The 18,289-nt window shown below is 38.5% G+C and overlaps 1 protein-coding gene across 4 annotated transcripts in view; it reads right to left on the bottom strand.

Annotated features, from left to right (window-relative positions):
* Positions 1-10,518: 10,518 nt before the first annotated feature.
* Positions 10,519-18,289, bottom strand: part of YAP1 (Yes1 associated transcriptional regulator) — a 93,785-nt gene continuing 86,014 nt past the window's right edge. For all 4 annotated transcript variants that reach the window (XM_054381605.1, XM_054381612.1, XM_054381620.1 and 1 more), the window contains 3 exons: positions 16,850-16,980; positions 12,251-12,363; positions 10,519-10,831 (listed from right to left, as the gene is read on the bottom strand). In XM_054381605.1, the coding sequence (XP_054237580.1) occupies positions 10,593-10,831; positions 12,251-12,363; positions 16,850-16,980 (483 nt within the window). In that variant the 3' untranslated portion in view covers positions 10,519-10,592. The remainder of the gene's footprint in view (positions 10,832-12,250; positions 12,364-16,849; positions 16,981-18,289) is intronic.

Below are 18,289 nucleotides of genomic sequence, written 5' to 3'. Positions count from 1 at the left end.
GATGTCAGAGGTCAGTTGGAACACCCAGCCACCCCGAGGCTGGGTCAGCTCTGTCCCATTTCTGAGAGGTGCTCGTCTAACTTGTTCTTTGAATTCTCTTATGAGAGTTACTAGAGCCTCCTCAGTACCCTGGCAAGGCACCCAGAAGAGTAAAAGATTTTCCCAGCCTACAGTTTACCCTACTGAAATGTAACCAATGACTTCTCATCCTGTGCTCCAAGGATAATAGTTTCATTGCAACCATTGCTTTTTACTTGAAGATCACTTTTAACCACTTGATCAGCTTTTCTCTAGATAAATGGCCCAACTACTGTAATCATCTTCTCTCACATTTTCCTCCTCCTCATTACTCTTCTCTGCACTATCTCTCCACATCTTTCATCAAATGCTGTAGCCAAAAAGCTGACCAGCACTCCAGCAGCTCACTGATAGGAACCAGCACAAAACTGCTTTGTATCTGTTGTATTTGCATTTGTGCATCTGATGAACCCATATGTGTTTTTATAACAGAAAATCCTCTGTTAACCTGACAGATAAATCAATTTTGTGATGTTCTCCTGTGTCACAAAAGCAATTTTATCTACTGAGTTACCTTTAATTCCTGTAGCTGACTAGTTCTGAGTACATACTTGTGTATTTGTCTGTATTGCTTTGCCTCCATTTTTTCTCCAAACGCTTCACTGTCTGATCTTGTCTATAGCACATGGGAAGCCCCTCCAAATTTTGTGAGTGTATTTCTAAATACAAATCACAAATATATTTGAATGTATTACTACACATAAATACATAAAATGTAAACATCCCTGCTGAGATCTGAGTGAATAACACAGAAAGTATATCATACAGTCTGACAATGACACAATGGAAAAAAAAACAAAAACCAAAACAAACCAAGAAAGGAAAAAAAGAAGGAAAAGCCTGAGAGTGGCCACCACAGTCAGTGCTAAAAGCAGCCAGAACACTCAGTTTGCCTATTATGGGATATAAAAATCTCATCTTTGTTCCAGTAGCAGACCAGATCCTATGCAAGCACATCACGCAGACCAAAGGGCTGATTTGAAACTTAAGGTCAAAGATTTCTGACTTCAAAAGCACCCTGAATCAGCTTCAAATGCCTGGACATCAGCTTGTCATCTTATGTTCCATTGCTACTGTTCTTCCGAAGAAATACCTAGCAACAGAAGTCGTAGCACAGAAATAGTTACACTCAAGTGTGGAATACATCCACGTGTTATTATATTTTAAAACAGTCTAGGCCCACCCATGGAGGCAGTTTAAATCTTCAAAAACAAAAGAAATCCCAGCAACTGTCATCAGATATTGGGGATAAGGAAGTAATCCAAAAACATCTTGATCTCTATTTAAAAATAATAACTCAAGTAAATAGCATAGTACATGCTATATATCAGTGGAACATGGCACTTCTCTGTATTAAACTACACCATTAGGGGTTTAATCCCTGCCATGAGTAAACATTTTGCTCCACAGTGTACCAGTTCCCTTATCTCCTTAGCCACATGTACACATCTTTCTGTGTATGCACATACTGTACTACATGTATGCACTAAACAGTTACAGAATATGCCTACTCTAAAAGCATGGATTATGCATTAAACTTGAAGGCAAACTTCAGTACAGAATCTTATCTGAAGCCAATTTCCCTTTTATCCCAGCTTAAAAGCAATAGATATACTCTCACAGGAAGGGAGTGATTTGCAACATATCTCCTCTTACCCCACTCCCTTGATTTTGGGGCTTGGGGTCTTTTGCTTGTTTGTTTTTTGAGTTTAAAATTTTTTTTTCTTCATGTGCAAGGTGCCTTTAAATCCCCCAAAGCTAAACTAACATATAGTGTGCTATGACTACTCATGACTGGTTTCTTCAGAGGTGCACAGCTGAATAACATCTGCATTCACATGGTCTCTTTATCCGTTTTGATCTTCTGAATGAATTAGTCCTCATCACACATAAATCCCTTTAGATTTAAAAATAAGCAATAGCCATGCAGACTTTATAACTGGGATGTCACAGTTATTGTTTTGTTTCCCCTCCCCCCCTTATGAACCTAGGACAAATAGCGCAATGCTCATGAGAACTTGAGTTTTCTTTAGGCAGGAAATCAGTGCTTATATATAGTGTCTCTATATATAGATAAGCACAGAAATGCATGCAGCATTACTCTGTGTGTATATATGTATAATGATGCAAGATTCCCTCTCTCTCTCATAATTCATCAACATACTTTTACACCTAAAAGTTTATTTTGGCTTCCCAGAAACAAGACTGGATAAAGCTAAACAGGAAAGTAGAATTTGAAAAAATAGCTAAATCCCTAAGGACTTAGGCAGAAATTTTTCAGAAAGGAAAGAACTGGTGCACATTAATCTGTCAGTGGTAACTGTGTGCTTTGTCTTCCACCAAAGACAAGGTAATTCAACTGGTGAGCAGTAGAGGAGAGCTAACTGGAATCAGCAAACCTTTCCTATTGAATGTCTGTCCACATGCCATGAAAACTATCATATACTGATAAGCAGTAATACATTACTGTTCTGTAATGGGTGGGTTTAAGGTGGCAGAATCAGATCTATACATTTACTACATGGTAAAAATTATATTCTTACATGGTGCTGCCACTCAGTAAAAGACCCCGAAAACACCACGGTTTGAGAATGAATGAATAGGAAGCATCTAAATAATGCTTTACTCAAATGTCTCTTCAAAGTATTTTGCTAATATTAACATTTCAGTGCTCCAAGGAGACAAATAAAACCATGCCACACAGGTTTCCTAGGAAATGGCACAGTTTAAAGGCTGAGCAGAAATTCAGATGTGCCACTAAAAGTGGGAGTCCTCTTTATCCAGGGCAGTGTGTACCCAGCTAGACTGTGCGGATTGCATTTAAAAAACCATATTTATCCTTTCACAGAATTATTGATGCTGGAACAGACAGACCTCTGAGATCATCAAGTCCAGCCTATGACCTAACACCACCTCATCAACTAGGCCACGTCACTAAGAGCCACATCAAATCTTTCCTCCAGGGATGGCAGTCCATTCCAGTATCTAAATTACCGCTTCCATGAGGAAGTGCTTCCAAACCCCCAATCTAAACCTCCCCTGGTGCAGCTTCAGGCCATGCCCTCTCATCTTGTCACAAGGTGCCTGGGAGAAGAGCCTGACACCCACCTGACTACAATTTCCATTCAGGTAGTTGTAGAGTGGGATAAGGTCCCCCCTGAGTCTCCTCTTCTCCAGGCTAAACAACCCCAGGTCCCTCAGCCTCTCCTTGTAAGACTTTCCCTCCAGTCCCTTCACCAGGCTCGTTGCTCTCCTCTGGACCCACTGCAGCACTTTCTTGAAGTGAGAGGCCCAGAACTGCACACAGTACTCAGTTGTCACCAATGCACTCACTTCAATAAGGTGGTCATCTGTTAGATGTTAGTGACATTAAAAATAAAATGCAAGCAAATGTGAAGCCTGTTGTCACAGACAGACAAGTCCACCAGATGTCTTTCCTTAGTTAAGAGGAAGACGTTTTTAAGAGCAGTTAAGAAACTCCAGCCTCATAGATCCGGACAGGTCTGCTGGATTCCTATTTTCATGACTTCATGCTTTATTTTCAAGGTCATGATAAAGCAAAATCCATGAAACACAACAGTAAACTTCACTGGCAGAGACCACAGCTGTGAGGAACCTGAGCCATACTGAAATCATGGATTTCATGCAAAACCAGCTTATTTTCCAAGCCATGGCTAGTACATGGATGAGAATTTGGATGCTGGTATTAACAGTTTGGGTGACAGGCTTTCTAGCATTCTTGCCACTAAACTGCAAAGAGAAATTTCTATATCTCAGTGATCTTATTGGTGCTTATCACATTCAGATTCTTAGAGGAACCTATATCCATATAAAATTTACCAGATGCTGAAGGGCAGTTTACAGCAGCAAAGACCATAAAAAGGTAAGTCACATTTTAAATTAAAACAAAAAATAAGAAAAAAAGGAAGTCACAGTTTTACATACTAGTGTATATAAATCTACAAACTGAGGCTTTAGAGCAGCTGTTGGAATTAGAGTTGTTTAGGTTGGAAAAGACCTCTAAGATCATGGAGTCCAACCATCGACCTAACACCACCATGGCCATTAAACCATGTCCCAAACTGCCATGTGCTGTTTCACCTGTGCTGAAGGGAATGAAGGCCATAGCAGGTACAAGCAACAGCATCAGGAGAACTTTAACAAGTCCAGCAGTTGTTACTTTTTGTAGGCACTGAAACTTTTCTCAGCAGCAGTCCAAATCTCTCTTTTATGGAAGGTGTAAGGGTGCCACACAGACTTTGCTTGTGCCAGCATCTTCTTGGACTAAGCAGATGTCCATAGCCCCTTGCAGCCTGCAGACCACAAGCTGAAGACTGCTGGTCTAACCAGAAGGCATCTCGCTGTTACTGCCAGTTGCTGTGAGATATCACCACCTAAATTATGCAATTACTTAGAAGTGAGGGTCTGAGCACACATAACCAGTATCTTGTTTCAACTGTAGACGGGTTCAGAATTAGAGCTGAACCTCTCAGATGCCTTGGAGTTCATACTCTTCAACAGCCAGTGCTGAGTAAACGAGGGATTATATCCCTTGGTGAAGTCTGAAAAGGGTTGCTTGTCACCCAAGAAAGCTGAGACAATTGTATTTGCATGCCTAACAATGAAACTATGAGTCAAAGATGGAATAAAACTGCAAGCTTTAAAAAATCACTCATAATATCAGGTTGAAGCACTGGTCAGTAGTCTTCCAGCAGGCATGGTGGTACTGGTATGGAGAGGACACCATGTCCCTGCATTGACAGCTGACTGCAGAAATCAAAGTATTGAAATAGGAAAGCCAAAGTTTTCCAGTCTCTGGGAAGTCAAACCAGAACAGGAATCCATCCTTGCTAAAAAAAACCCCCATGCTTACCAATAGCCATCCTGTAACAGAAGCTGGGCAGCATCTTTGGAGTCAGACTGTCATTTCTGCACTGTATTACAGACTTTTAAAAAAGGATGACAGCTGAATTCTAGAGGAGGAACTCTGCTCTTCTTTGGGAACAAGCAGCACCTAGTGCTACAGTCCCAGTCTTCAGGTGTTAAGCAAAACTCACAGTTGGTAAATACAATAAATAGTTTTAAACATGCTATAGTAGCTGAGAAACCAGGCATTTCAGGTGAGATATAACATGCCATTTTTATGGAGTTCTATTTTGTTGCTGCATAACATTGTGAAGAAAAAACCTTGGGCCTCTCCTGACTTCTTCCTCTCCCCCCTTTAAAAAAAAAAAACACCAAACACTTGCTAATAAAAAGATGAGAAAAAACAATAAAATTACTTTGCCTTTCATGTAAAAGCTAATTTAATACAATTGACTTTCATAAAAGCCAATTCAATACAGGAAACACTATAACCAGAGTGACCAACTTCATTCTCATGTAAAGAAAACGAGTCAGTAACAGCCTGTCTGTAGCATTCTCTGTCTGTTGCAACCTATACGTTAGAGAGGAGTATGCTGGGAAAAGTGAAAATTAGGAGTATTCCACAAAAACTATTAGGCAGCATTGTCAGTGGTACTGGTATTTATGTTTACTTAACACGCTTCCTGCACCTTTTTTCTGTAGAGAAAAACATACTGGCTTTTGGGTTTAAGAGATGACTTGGTTTTCAGTGAGTGTTGGTTTTAGCGTTTCCTGCCAACCAAGATTTCTCATGCTGTGCAGATGCCTTCCTATTTTGGGGGCATCTAAATTTAGAGGGTGCAGATAACTCTTGTTTGCAATAATAAGTGGTGACGACAAGGGGCAAGAAGAACACCTTTACTCTTGAACAGGAACTTAGGAACTATGGATGGTGATACTGTAAATAGAATCAGTGTCCCCACTATCTCTGAATGAGCCTCCAGAACAGGAGGTGCTAGACAGATCATAGCCTGACCTCAAATAATTATTTTGTTAATGAATCTAGGTGAAAAATGCCCTTTTTTTTTTTTTTTGGTAACTTGCACACCAGGATTGGGATGATTCAAAGCTTCCTTGGAAGCATACTATTTCTGGCTTACTGAAACCAATACTTTTTAACTAAGTGTTGCAAATATTTCAAAAAGAATTGCCGAGTGGGCTTGTAACACCTGGACCAGATATCCTGCCTTACTGTACTATGGTCTATTTAGGGCTACTTCAGAAGGTCACTCATACCTTCAACTACTGCATATGTCACCACCTTATAAATGGGAGGGAGTGATATCAGCAAGTAAGATTGGTGTCTTGTCATGCCTTAGCACTGGCTTACTGTTTCCATGTGCAAGGTGTGATGTTAGGATCTGAGTAACTAAACCTAGCTATGAAGTCAGGAGGAAAAGACAAAGTGGTGTATAAGCATCAAGCCCTTGGACTTCTAACTGAGCAAACGCACAACTGCGTTGAATTTCACTGCTGAATAGTAGTAACTCTGGATCTGCTAAAATGCGGTGTGTGATTTCAGCCATCACCAGCTGCATTGCATTAAAAACCCCCACCTTTCAGAATTTCTGTTTTACAGAAAGTCAAAATTAATGAATCTTGTCAAGTTTTTTTAAACTAAAATCTTCAGACACTTTCAAGGTATGCCATTACATATTTCACAATTCATAAGTCAAAACTTGGAAATGAAAATAGTGTGTCTTTATTGATAGTCTGCCACAAATTATTGTATAAACTTAGAGTTCGCCAAAAACGTATCTGCTACGTGGGAAGATCCTGAACATTGCCAGCTTATCTGCAAAAAGAGGATGCTTTCTCAGAGTAGGCAACACATGTTCTGTTACCAGCTCTCACTGTAGTGCCATATGCGATTATTGTTTTGCACAAACTGTATGAGGCTCAGTAGAGTCACTGCCTCTTCATTATTGCAAACACATAGGGATGTACGCATTATTGTTAAGCCTTCATCGACTTCAGTGGGACTCCTCTGTCTCTTAGGTGAGCTTATACACAGTATTTGCAGGACTGGAGTTTATGACTACAAAAGCAGTGACAAAGGGGACAAGAACAGACATACTACAACAGGAATTCCAACAATTCAATGCATCCATCTCACTGAAGGAAATCAGTGTCTTTACATACTAGTGAATGTTAAAAACAAACAAAGATGTTTAAGCACAAAGTATATATTTATACCAAATGAAACAACTGAAAAAAAGTATTACATAAAGAAAATTAATGTAACAGAATGTACTTAAGTACCTAACTTACAGTCATGCTCATATCTAATAGTAACATTGGTAACTAATATATATAATTTTTGACAAGGGTGCATTTAGTTCTCTAACATACAACATTCTAAACGTGGAGAGTATTTTTTCCAAGATACAGAAAACAAATTATTTTACACAGGCACACCTGTTAATTTGTATTAAAAAAAAAAAAAACCCAAAACAAAACATGCTTGTAAGTGAAAAGGTCACTTTAGTACTACTTTACCAGAAAGTTATGTAGTGTTAATCACGTTGAAATCGTTTCTTCTCCTTTTGCATTGGTGAGCGCCAACACTGAATGGTACAATATTTGATCCATGTGGTTTACTGACACTGCAACCTGTTGCTAAGCAGTAGCCCTGCCCAGGTGTTAAACAGCACAGTACTGTACAGCCCTATCTGTCTGCATGTAGTGTATTTATAACTAAAAGCTATTACAATTATTACAATGACTTCTGTTTCAATATATACATCAGTATAAAACACTACCCAAAACACTTTTGCATGTCAAACAATTTCAACCACTTCATCAAACAATGCATTTGCAGAATTAAAAAAAAAAAATCCAAATTAATGTTGATTGCCAACAGTACAGCATCTCTACGGTATGTTTCCTAATAAATGAGAGAACAGAAATGTATTAAAATCAATTCAAATAAGTATCACAAAACATAATTAATGTTAGAGCAGTTCAAGGATTCCCAGTTTGTCAGTATCTAACTCTAAGCAGTGCTACCCAAATACAGTATAAGCCATTTAGTGTTTCTACAATGAGAAGAAAACATTCAAATATTAAAGCTGTGACAAACACACAAAAGCAAGGAAAGAAAATTTGTTCTGTACTCATCCCTGTTGTAGCAAGGTACAGCATGTCAAGAGTTGGCACTCAGTGCATGGTGTGTGCTTTTATACCCGGATACAACTGTGGAAGACAACTGAAATGGAATCAACTCTGAATTTCCTTGCTGTTGTGGTTTTAAGTCAGATCATTCAAGTTATAAGAACTTAGTGTCTTTTTCTCCTGAAGGGAAGAAGAGAGAAGAATTCATAACGAAATTGTAAAAATGCTACTAAAATCCCTATCTTGGACACAATATACTGCTTTAGGAGCTATTGTGTCATTGCACAATACAAGTGGCCTATTAATCATTGAATTGGTGGTGTAGCAGAATATATTTGTCATTGTGGATGTGTTTTGAAAATTGGTTATTTTAAATCCTGCCTGTATACCAGAACAAGCCACAAACAATTCTGTGTATTTCAAACACTAATAGCCTTACATATAGTAGTAAAAGTACATTTATAGTGGCAAATTTCAAATCTCTGCCTCTGCTGCATCAGTTTTTTAAAAATGAGACTTGGTTCAGAGTTTTCATTCTTTACATTATCCTAAAACAGAACTATTTCTGAAGCATAAAAAATACAAACAATAACAATATGGGATTGTTTTGCTGATTCATTCTTAACTTGAAAAATAAGAAATATATAAAAAAAAAAAAAACAAAAAACCAAAAGCCCCCTAAAAATCTCTTCCCAGGAGAAGTCCCTGAGAGCTGAGATTTTCTTTTTTTTCAAAACCATGTTTCACGCTTACAATGTCTTTATAGTCATGTTACACACTCTTGAAAGTAAAGGCTCATGTTGACAATGGTGAGAGGCCCTTAATTATAGAGGTGTTAACTGGTGACACTATTTTTCATCAGAAAAAAAAACAAAAGCCCCACAAGACTTCATAGCTTATACTGAAAGTTTGATTCATGCTCATTTTGTTCATTTAAAAATACTCTTTGGAAACTGTGTCATCTCCTGCAAACAACTTAGTGATACATCTTTTCCTGTTAAAATAAAGATAATTCATATTCACCTCTACCCCATGCTAAGCTCTACTACTAATATACATCTTCATTACCTGCTCATGTCACCATCTAACACATATCTTTACATTCTTCTACATATAGTGCCCAGGGCTTATTTTTCACCAGAATTTGATAACAATTACACTTAGGAGTTTTTCTTGAAGATTTCCTTTTTCTTTCTCTCTCTCTTTTTTTTTTTTGGTGTTCTAGCCTTTTCATTGCAACTTAGAGTGATATCAATAGTTCAGACTATTTCTGTGCTAACTTAAGAAAAACTTTTCTGAAAAGTTTTATTCCCATTAAGGATTTTAAAATCTAAACTTGCTTAGATATCAAAACTGAAAACCAGAAGAGAGATTAGATGCATCTGTCATTTTAAAAAGAGTTTCTGCTACTTTAAAATACATTTTAGAATTGTACATATGACACTTAGTATTCTACCTTTTATATCACTGCAATCAGAATCTAATTAAAAATCTTGCAAATAAACATGAAAAATAAGCCACTGGTCATGAATTCTAATGATTACATTCAAAACTAGCTTTTAAAAAAGTTTTTAAAAAGTTACAGGCAAAACATACTGGTTTATGTATTCTAGCTTATCAGGCTACAATAGGCATGTTTTAAGTATTAAAAAAAAGCAGACAATTCAGATTTAAATAAGACTATGTGAAATCGGGAAATAAAAACCCTCTTGGATTTCACTATTAAAAAAAAAAAAAAAGAGAGAACACCTATAATTACTTCCCATCCTACAGCTACAGTTAAACCAACTAACAAAAATAATCAAACTATTTTTGACAAACAAAAGTTAGGCTAGAATATGTGGCAACAAAGTTCATATATGTCTCTATGTAAAACGACTCATGATTTACTATAACATATGAACAAGAGCACTTTGTGACTAATGAAAGAGCTACTAGTAGAAACACTTAATGCCAAACAGTCTTCAGCCCTCCTTTAAGTCGTATCTCCAAATCAGTATTGACTTCTTTTGACCAGATACATCATTTTTGGCTTGTCACCCCAGTATGTCATGTTTTACCACTTGCCACAGGCAGCAGAAGACAACTAGCTGAGCAAACTACAAGCAGTGACATGCAGAAATTAACCCTCAAATATGAGTACATAGATAAAATGATATGCAAGCACACATGAGGACAAAAGGAATGGCATTCGTCATCCAAACAGGCTCATCGTCCCTCCCCACCCCCCTTGAACAGTAGTTGCAACAGCAATAGAAAAAGATCAAGAAGATGTCTGTTCTTCAGAGTCAACTGTGGAAAAAGGTCAGCAATATATAACAGCAGCGACGGGCAAGGAAGAGCAAACTGAAAGAATCTCGTTGAGTGTTTGTTCATTTACTTTTTTCTGAACACAAGCCAAAGTGCACCACACTGGCTTGTTCTGAACTTCAGATACAGATGTCCTAATCTCCTTAGATCCTTCACAGATTTAGAATTCAGTCTCCCTGAGGCCCCTATAACCAAGTAAGAAAACTCTCTTTATCTAGCTTGGTGGCTGCCAAGACAGATTCCATGTCATTAAGGATGTCAGAGCTCAAAGCCTCTTGCAGACTTGGCATCAGTTCTTCTCCTTCTATATTCATCCCATCTCCTTCCAGTGTCCCAAGGTCCACATTTGTCCCTGGAATGGCTTCAAGGTAGTCTGGGAAACGGTTCTGATGGGACGGTATGTTACTTTGGCTGATACTGTCACCTAGTTATAACACAAAGCAAGACAGATATTACATATACTGGAAATACCTAATACACAATTTACCAGGACAACTGATTAAAAGGTTAATCCTGTATCTCTTGCATCATACAAGCAATATGATTCATAGAAATCCATCACAAAATCCAAAGATGATCTGATTGCTTGCAGATGTACAATGAACATGCCTTGGATTCAATTTTTTCACCTACTGACACAAATCTCTACAGATCTTTGATGTCATTTAGCGTATTTCAATTTTTTACACTTAACAGGAAAATTTATGATTGATCCCCCATCATATCATAGAATCAACCAGGTTGGAAGAAACCTCCACGATCATCCAGTCCAACCTATCACCCAGCCCTTTCCAATTAACTAGACCGTGTCTCCAAGTGCCTCATCCAGTCTTTTCTTGAACATCTCCGGGGATGGTGACTCCACCACCTTCCTGGGCAGCCCATTCGAATGGCAAACCACTCTGTGAAGAACTTCCTCCTAATATCCAGCCTATACCTCCCCTGGCACAACTTGAGACTGTGTTCCCTCGTTCTGCTCCTGGTTGCATGGGAGAAGAGACCAACTCCCACCTGGCTACAACCTCCCTTCAGGTAGTTGTAGACAGCAATGAGGTCACCCCTGAGCATCCTCTTCTCCAGGCTAAACAACCCCAGCTCCCTCAGCCTCTCCTCACAGGGCTTGTGCTCCAGGCCCCTCACCAGCTTCGTTGCCCTTCTCTGGACACGTTCCAGTACCTCAACATCTCTCCTGAATTGAGGGGCCTGACCAGGGCTGAGTACAGGGGCAGAATAACCTCCCTTGTCCTGCTGGCGACACTATTCCTGATACAGGCCAGGATGCCATTGGCTCTCCTGGCCACCTGGGCACACTGCTGGCTCATGTTTAGCCTACTATCAACCAGCACTCCCAGGTCCCTTTCTGGCTGCTTTCCAGCCACTCTGTCCCCAGCCTGTAGCGCTGCTTGGGGTTGTTGTGGCCAAAGTGTAGAACCCTGCACTTAGCCTTCTTAAATCTCATCCCATTGGCCTCTGCCCACCCATCCAGCCTGTCATCCCTCTGCAGGGCCCTCCTACCCTCCAACAGATTGACACCTGCTCCTAACTTGGTGTGATCTGCAAACTTACTGATGATGCCCTCAGTAAGTCTTCAATGCCTTCGTCCAGATCATCAGTAAAGATATTGAACAGAATGGGGCCCAGCACTGATCATCCCTTGTGGACACCACTAGTGACTGGCCGCCAATAGAGCTGATTACATGTTAATTATTTCTATTACAGAAAATTAATAGGGTAGAAAAACAATGCTGTAAGTATTGCAGCTTTTCAGAGCCACTTGTTTTCATCACAAACAGGCAGAAATATATTTGGAAAACATGCATTAAGGATGTACATGAAAACAGACCTGTATCCATCTCATCAACACTGTTCAGGAAGTCATCGGGAGTCCTGGGTACACTGTAACTGCTCATGCTAAGTCCACTGTCCGTGCTTTCATCTCTGGAGTGATATGTTCCACTGTAATGGAAGAAAGGGAGAAAAAAAATGAGGGTACAATACTGAAGAAATTAGAATAAATGCTTGCTTTTGAACCTATTCAAGGGCTTTGAAAATATTGCTGTCACAAGAAACGCTCTATTCTAATAACAAACTGATGCCCTTGGGTCTGTGAGACATCTGGGTTTTACTTCATGTAGACCTTTTCCCATTAAAACCATATTATTTTGATCCAATTTCACATGATGAGAGCATACTTAAGCAGCTTTACAAAACTGCTACCTGTGTTTTGCATAGTTTTAAAACTTTTTGCACCCACCCACAGCTAAAAATGTTTGGAAGCATATCACAGATAGTCCCTAATGATTATTGAAAAGATAACAGTAATGGCAAACCCTTTTACACTTCTGTAAGAATTATTTTTTTCTAGCTACTGATGTCCCTATGTTTAATCAACCACTGAAGTGTATTTTTAGGTCATTGCTGTTATAAATAGGAGCTATAGTTGTAAGTCCTTTAGCAATTCTTCAACTGCTTGCCACTGCTGCATTACTACTAGTTCAGTTACACATGTCATGGCAAGAGAGCAGCCCAACATAAATCAAACACTGGTACAGAAGCCATCCTGTAAACAAGCCCTGTTCAGCACGATCTTGTTGACAGAACAATTAAGAAACAGTGATGGCACAGGGCCTTATATGCATTTGCCATCTTCCTGCCAGTGCAGCTAGCAGGACCAAGAAAGCTGCAGTGGGTGATCTGTGTGGGAGGGCAGGAGGGGGAAGTACATCAGCATATTGAGTTTAGATAGCAAGTTTTTTGTAGCAGGGGAACTTCAAGGGTGGCCTTTCTGAGAAGACACAAGAGCTGACCCCATGGATGCAAAATGATCCTGCTGCTGCCCAAAGCTGAGCCCATGAGCAATGCAAGTTGTACCTTTGTGATAATGTAGTTTTAAAAGGGTAAAAAACCCCACTGTGCAGCAGCCGAGAATGAGGAGTGAGAGCAGGGTAAAGAAACAGCTCTGCAGACACCAAGGTCAGTGAAGGAGGATGGAGGAGAAAGTGCTCCAGGTGTCACTGCAGATTCCTCTGCAGCCCATAGAAAACATCGTGGTGACACAAGGTGTCTCCCTGCCGCCACTGAAGACCCTATATTCAGCACATTAATTGCCCTGAAGGAAGCTGCAGCATCTTAGGAGCCCATATGGGGGCAGGTTCCTGGCAGGAGCTGTGACCCATGGAGAAGAGCCCAAGAAATGGTAGGAACTGTGGCCTCCATAAACAGCTGTAGAAGTACACCATTACCTCCCTTCCCATGCATCTCTTAAATCCAAGCTTCACAAAGTATTATCAAAAGTCGTAGTTCTTCTGGTTGTGGGAGTATTCCCTGACAATCCTAACTGATTTTCCGGCTACTACACAAACATCAATTTAACTTACAGTTCAAATTAGCATTAGAAAACATAATGTGCTCATGAAATATAGGGAGTATGTCTTTTTTGTCAAGTATGAAGCATCAGACAGACAACAGTTGAGCAGCTATTCAACCCTGTGTAAGCAGAATGCCATCAGCCATGACTGTGTATCCAGATAAGATTTCACAAAGACATCTTTGCCATACAAGATAAGAAACCTAACATTTCTTTTACTTAAAGCATAAATAATCAAGCTATTTAAAACTTCTGTGAAAAACATGCTGGTTTACTTTGTGGGACAAAATACCAAAACCAGAAGTGAGACTATGCTGAACTAAATCACTTGAGAAGGCTTTTTAGCTGCTGCTCTCACACTTGGAATGTCCAGCCCTTCTCTTTAAATCACTTCTTAATACACGTTTCCTATTTCTTCAACATGGATTTCTTAATTTAGTAGACACACCACCCAGAATTACCACAAGCAACTAAACCACATTACCCAAAATAGAATGGATGCTTCTTCAAGTAATATTTGTTAAAATATGTGCATGCAAAAGAATAAATCCCAATTTAGAAGTAAAACAGAGAATTCCTGTCACTACCAATATAAATCTAATAAAAAAATATAAAAAGAATGGCAAACCAAAAGATGAAATAGTCTAATAGAAAAAAAAAGGAAAAAAAGTGTGCATATCTAGATGTCTCATTCATAAAAGAAAATTCCAGTGACAGTACTGAAGACAGCAAACAGGAGATAAGACCATGCAAATGAAAACACTACTGTACATTTTCACAAATTGCTCAAATGTAGCAATTTTTTTTCTAACTTTTTTTGGATGTTCTGGTTACGTAGGTAGTAGAAAATATTTGACTACCTAAATTTTGGCTATCCAACTTTGGTAGTGGGCTGGAACATCTCTCCTAAAAGAACCTGCTGAGAGAGCTGGCATTGTTCAGCCTGGAGAAACAAAGGCTTCAGGGAGAGTTTATTGTGGCCTTTCAGTACTTAAAGGAGCCCTATAAGAAAGGTGGGGACAGACTTTCTTTACAAGGACTTGTAGCAACAGGACAAAAGGTAATGGTTTTAATCTAAGAGGGTAGATTCAGACTAGACATGAGGAAGAAGTATTTCACAATGAGGATGGTGAAAAACTGCAGCGGATTGCTTGGGAGGTGGTAGATGCCATCCCTGGAAAAATTCAAGTTCAGTTTGGATAAGGCTCTGAGCAACCCAGTCTAGTTAAAGATGTCCCTGCTCACTGCAGCGAGTGTTGGGCTAGGTGACCTTTAAAGGTCTCTTCCAACCCAAACTATTCTATGACTCTACCTATGAAGTTCATAGGACTGTCCCACAAGAACTTTATATATACCCTAAGAAGACTGAAAGAAGCATTTCTGTAAGTCTGAACTTCAACATAAGGCACATCAAGGAAATCTTTCGAGCAAAACTATTGGATGCCTTAGGGAGTTTAATAACAAAACACCACTACTTTCTTTTCCATGTCAAGGCTATCTTTTTCTACTTTTTTTCCCCCCAATATATACAAAACACTGCATACTTTGAGACAGAAACTTTTTTCCTGCTCTCACAGTAACACACACAACACTAACACTGACAATAGTTCATGCAGTAGGAGAAAAAGCTTACTAGCAACAGATGTTGGTTATATAACTCAAGGTATATGAATGACAACAGATTCTATTGACAAGATGGAAAGTATGTTCTTGTACCATCACCACTGAACTTTACTTGTGAGAATTAGAGTGAGGATAGAGTATATGAAATGACAGAGAAGTCTCCTGGAAAAGACAGAAAATGAAAGAAGCTAATCTGATGGAGCATCTATTGGAACAGTCACATACAATGAAAGTACACCTTGGGGATGAAAAATCCAGGTGTGAGGTATCAGTAACATCGAGTTATTTAAAAGAATGCAGGAAGGGATTTATAATTGCAGCAAAGGCTTGAAAAGATTTTAATAGTTTTCAGTATCTGAAATTAAGGCAGGAATTTTTGCTTGCCCCACTCCAAAATCATGTGACTTTTTACCTTACAAGATTTGAAACTATATTGGTGACAAAAACTATGGGGCTTTCCATCATATAATAATATACCATTAAAGAGGAAAATGAAGATATTATTATCCTTCATGAAGCATCCTAAAATTGGGCTAGCATTTCAAAGTAACACAGAGAAGTAGTGATGAACTCTGAGAGAACACATATTTTTTCTTTTATCATAGGGGATACTAAATTGACATCAGTTTAGAATACAGACAATATATAAGCCAATTAAGAGCTACATAATTAACTACTCCAACTTAAGATCAACTGCCAGATACTGTTGAGACATTAGCAGGTTTTTGCTTCATTAATTAAAAGTTTATGTGGTTTTCGTATTTTCTTACCAGCATGCTAAATTACTGATGCAACTTATCTCAAACTGCAGCAATTTCTCCAAAGTTGCAATGGTTAGTATAAAGCAATTGCAAGCTGTAATTAGAACAGTATTTCCAACAAAACAAACACTCTAACTCAGGGGGATTAAGGAAAAAATTGTATGAAAAAGAATAGTCTATACTCTAACATTCTAAATCGTGATTAAAAGACCCACTTCAAAATCACACAGCAATGAAAATTAAACAGGCCACTATTTGCAGACCTAACATCAATAGAGCAAAAATACTGCTAAATTAAATACCTAAAGTGGAGAGGAGGGATGAATGGAGAAACCTTAAAATGAACCTCAAGGTCTAGTCCTAAATGTGCCTCACAGTTCATTTGATCTCATAGCAAGCTATCCACAAATTCTTCTGAGTCAGTAATTTGAAATGACTGTTAGTCAACAGATTATGCAGAAGCAAACATGTTATGACTTTGAATAAAAAAACCTTTCTACAAGTCTGAACAGACTACTTCCTCCCACAGGAGACAGCTTTTAATCCTCAACTTTTACTAGACTTGCCATTTAAGGAAAGATTCATTTACAGCTGTGGCTTTTGGCACAGACAGATGTTCAAAATAAACTATTACATGTACCAAACAGAATTTTAAATCAATTTTTTCCTTCTAGAAGCTACTCAGACAAACCTGTTAAGAAAAGGATCAGAACTATTTGTAGTCATTGTTCTCAGTTCCTGAGACATTCCAGGAGATGAAACAGGATTTTGAGATCCACCATCTTGTTCCATTGTTGGAAGCTGACTACGGAGAGCCAATTCCTAGAACAGGGGGAAAGGGAGAAAGAAAGATAATGTTAGGCATTTGAACACACATTTAGATACAGAAACATGTGCCATTATAGGTAATTGATGCTTTTACTGTTTCTAGTTACAAGATTTAAATGAAATTAAGTTTCTGAAAACATAGCAAGAATTTTCACTGACTTCAAAAGATAATGAATGTTTCCATCAGACAAGTCTAGTAGTATTACAGAGACTTCACTGTAAATGTATTTATGTATGTTTACAAAAATCTTTCCCAGTTCACTTCAAAATCCTGTTGCTAAGTCTTTTCTTATGACCAAAAAAAGAGAACTGTTAACACTATCTGACTCCTAAGATACATCTGTCTAGCTCTGTTGACCAGCACTTTTCCCCTCATGTTTTTTAAGTTCTGATAGTCCCTGGTTTCCTTTTTACCTTGCTTTCTTCATTCGACAATGTTTAAAGTCTTTCTCTGCAAGTTCCCATTTACTTCTCCTGTTTGAGGCATGCATTTTAAAATTTCTGATTGACCAAATCAGTGATTTGTCCCATGCATACATCTTAAAGGTCTTCAAATCCCTAAGAATTTCTTAGTAAAATTAAGACACTGCATTCTGAATTTATGGATTTGCATTACATATGTATTTTTATGCATCTGACTGTTCACCAACCTGAATCAATTCCTCCATAAAGGCTGCCATTACTTTAATAAGTTTTAACACAAAATACACAAAATTAAAGGTGGGTGGAGATAAGCAGCATTTAATGCAATCTCCAGTGCCCCCTCCATCTCTTTTTAAACAGGTAATCCATGAGTTACACATGTGGACAACACAATAATTTTCTTCAAGCAGCTCTCTTAAAACATCATTAATGGCTCACCAAATCTGTGTTTTGTTGATGCAGAAACTGGTAAAGAATCTACTGACTAGCTGGTTACCTTTATTAGTGGTATGCGACTTCCAGACTGTGCCTGGGAAACTAATCTCAGGCAAACCCAATCTTGTCTGTCTTGACAATACTCAGTGTTTCTCACTTGCAAAATGAGAGGTCTGCATCTGTTCTCAATTATGTGCCTAAAGACTACTGTAGACTTTTAAGATACAAAAATAGTCTTTCTCCAATTCAAAGTGATTTCTTTTTAAAAAAGTCTAAGGTTATTTTATTTTCCATCAGATTGTGCCAAATACTGAATAGTTCCCTATCACCTGTGTTTTTTCCTTTCTAATCTCTATATGCATCACTCGCATTCTTGTGGATTATTATTCTATGTATTTCTTTAATACCAAGTTTCCTGTCTTGTACTAGGTTTTCTCACTCCAGT

The sequence above is a fragment of the Indicator indicator genome, chromosome 1, assembly GCF_027791375.1.
Source record: "Indicator indicator isolate 239-I01 chromosome 1, UM_Iind_1.1, whole genome shotgun sequence".
NCBI classification, from domain to species: domain Eukaryota; kingdom Metazoa; phylum Chordata; class Aves; order Piciformes; family Indicatoridae; genus Indicator; species Indicator indicator.
This window is presented reverse-complemented; position numbering and strand designations above follow the sequence as displayed.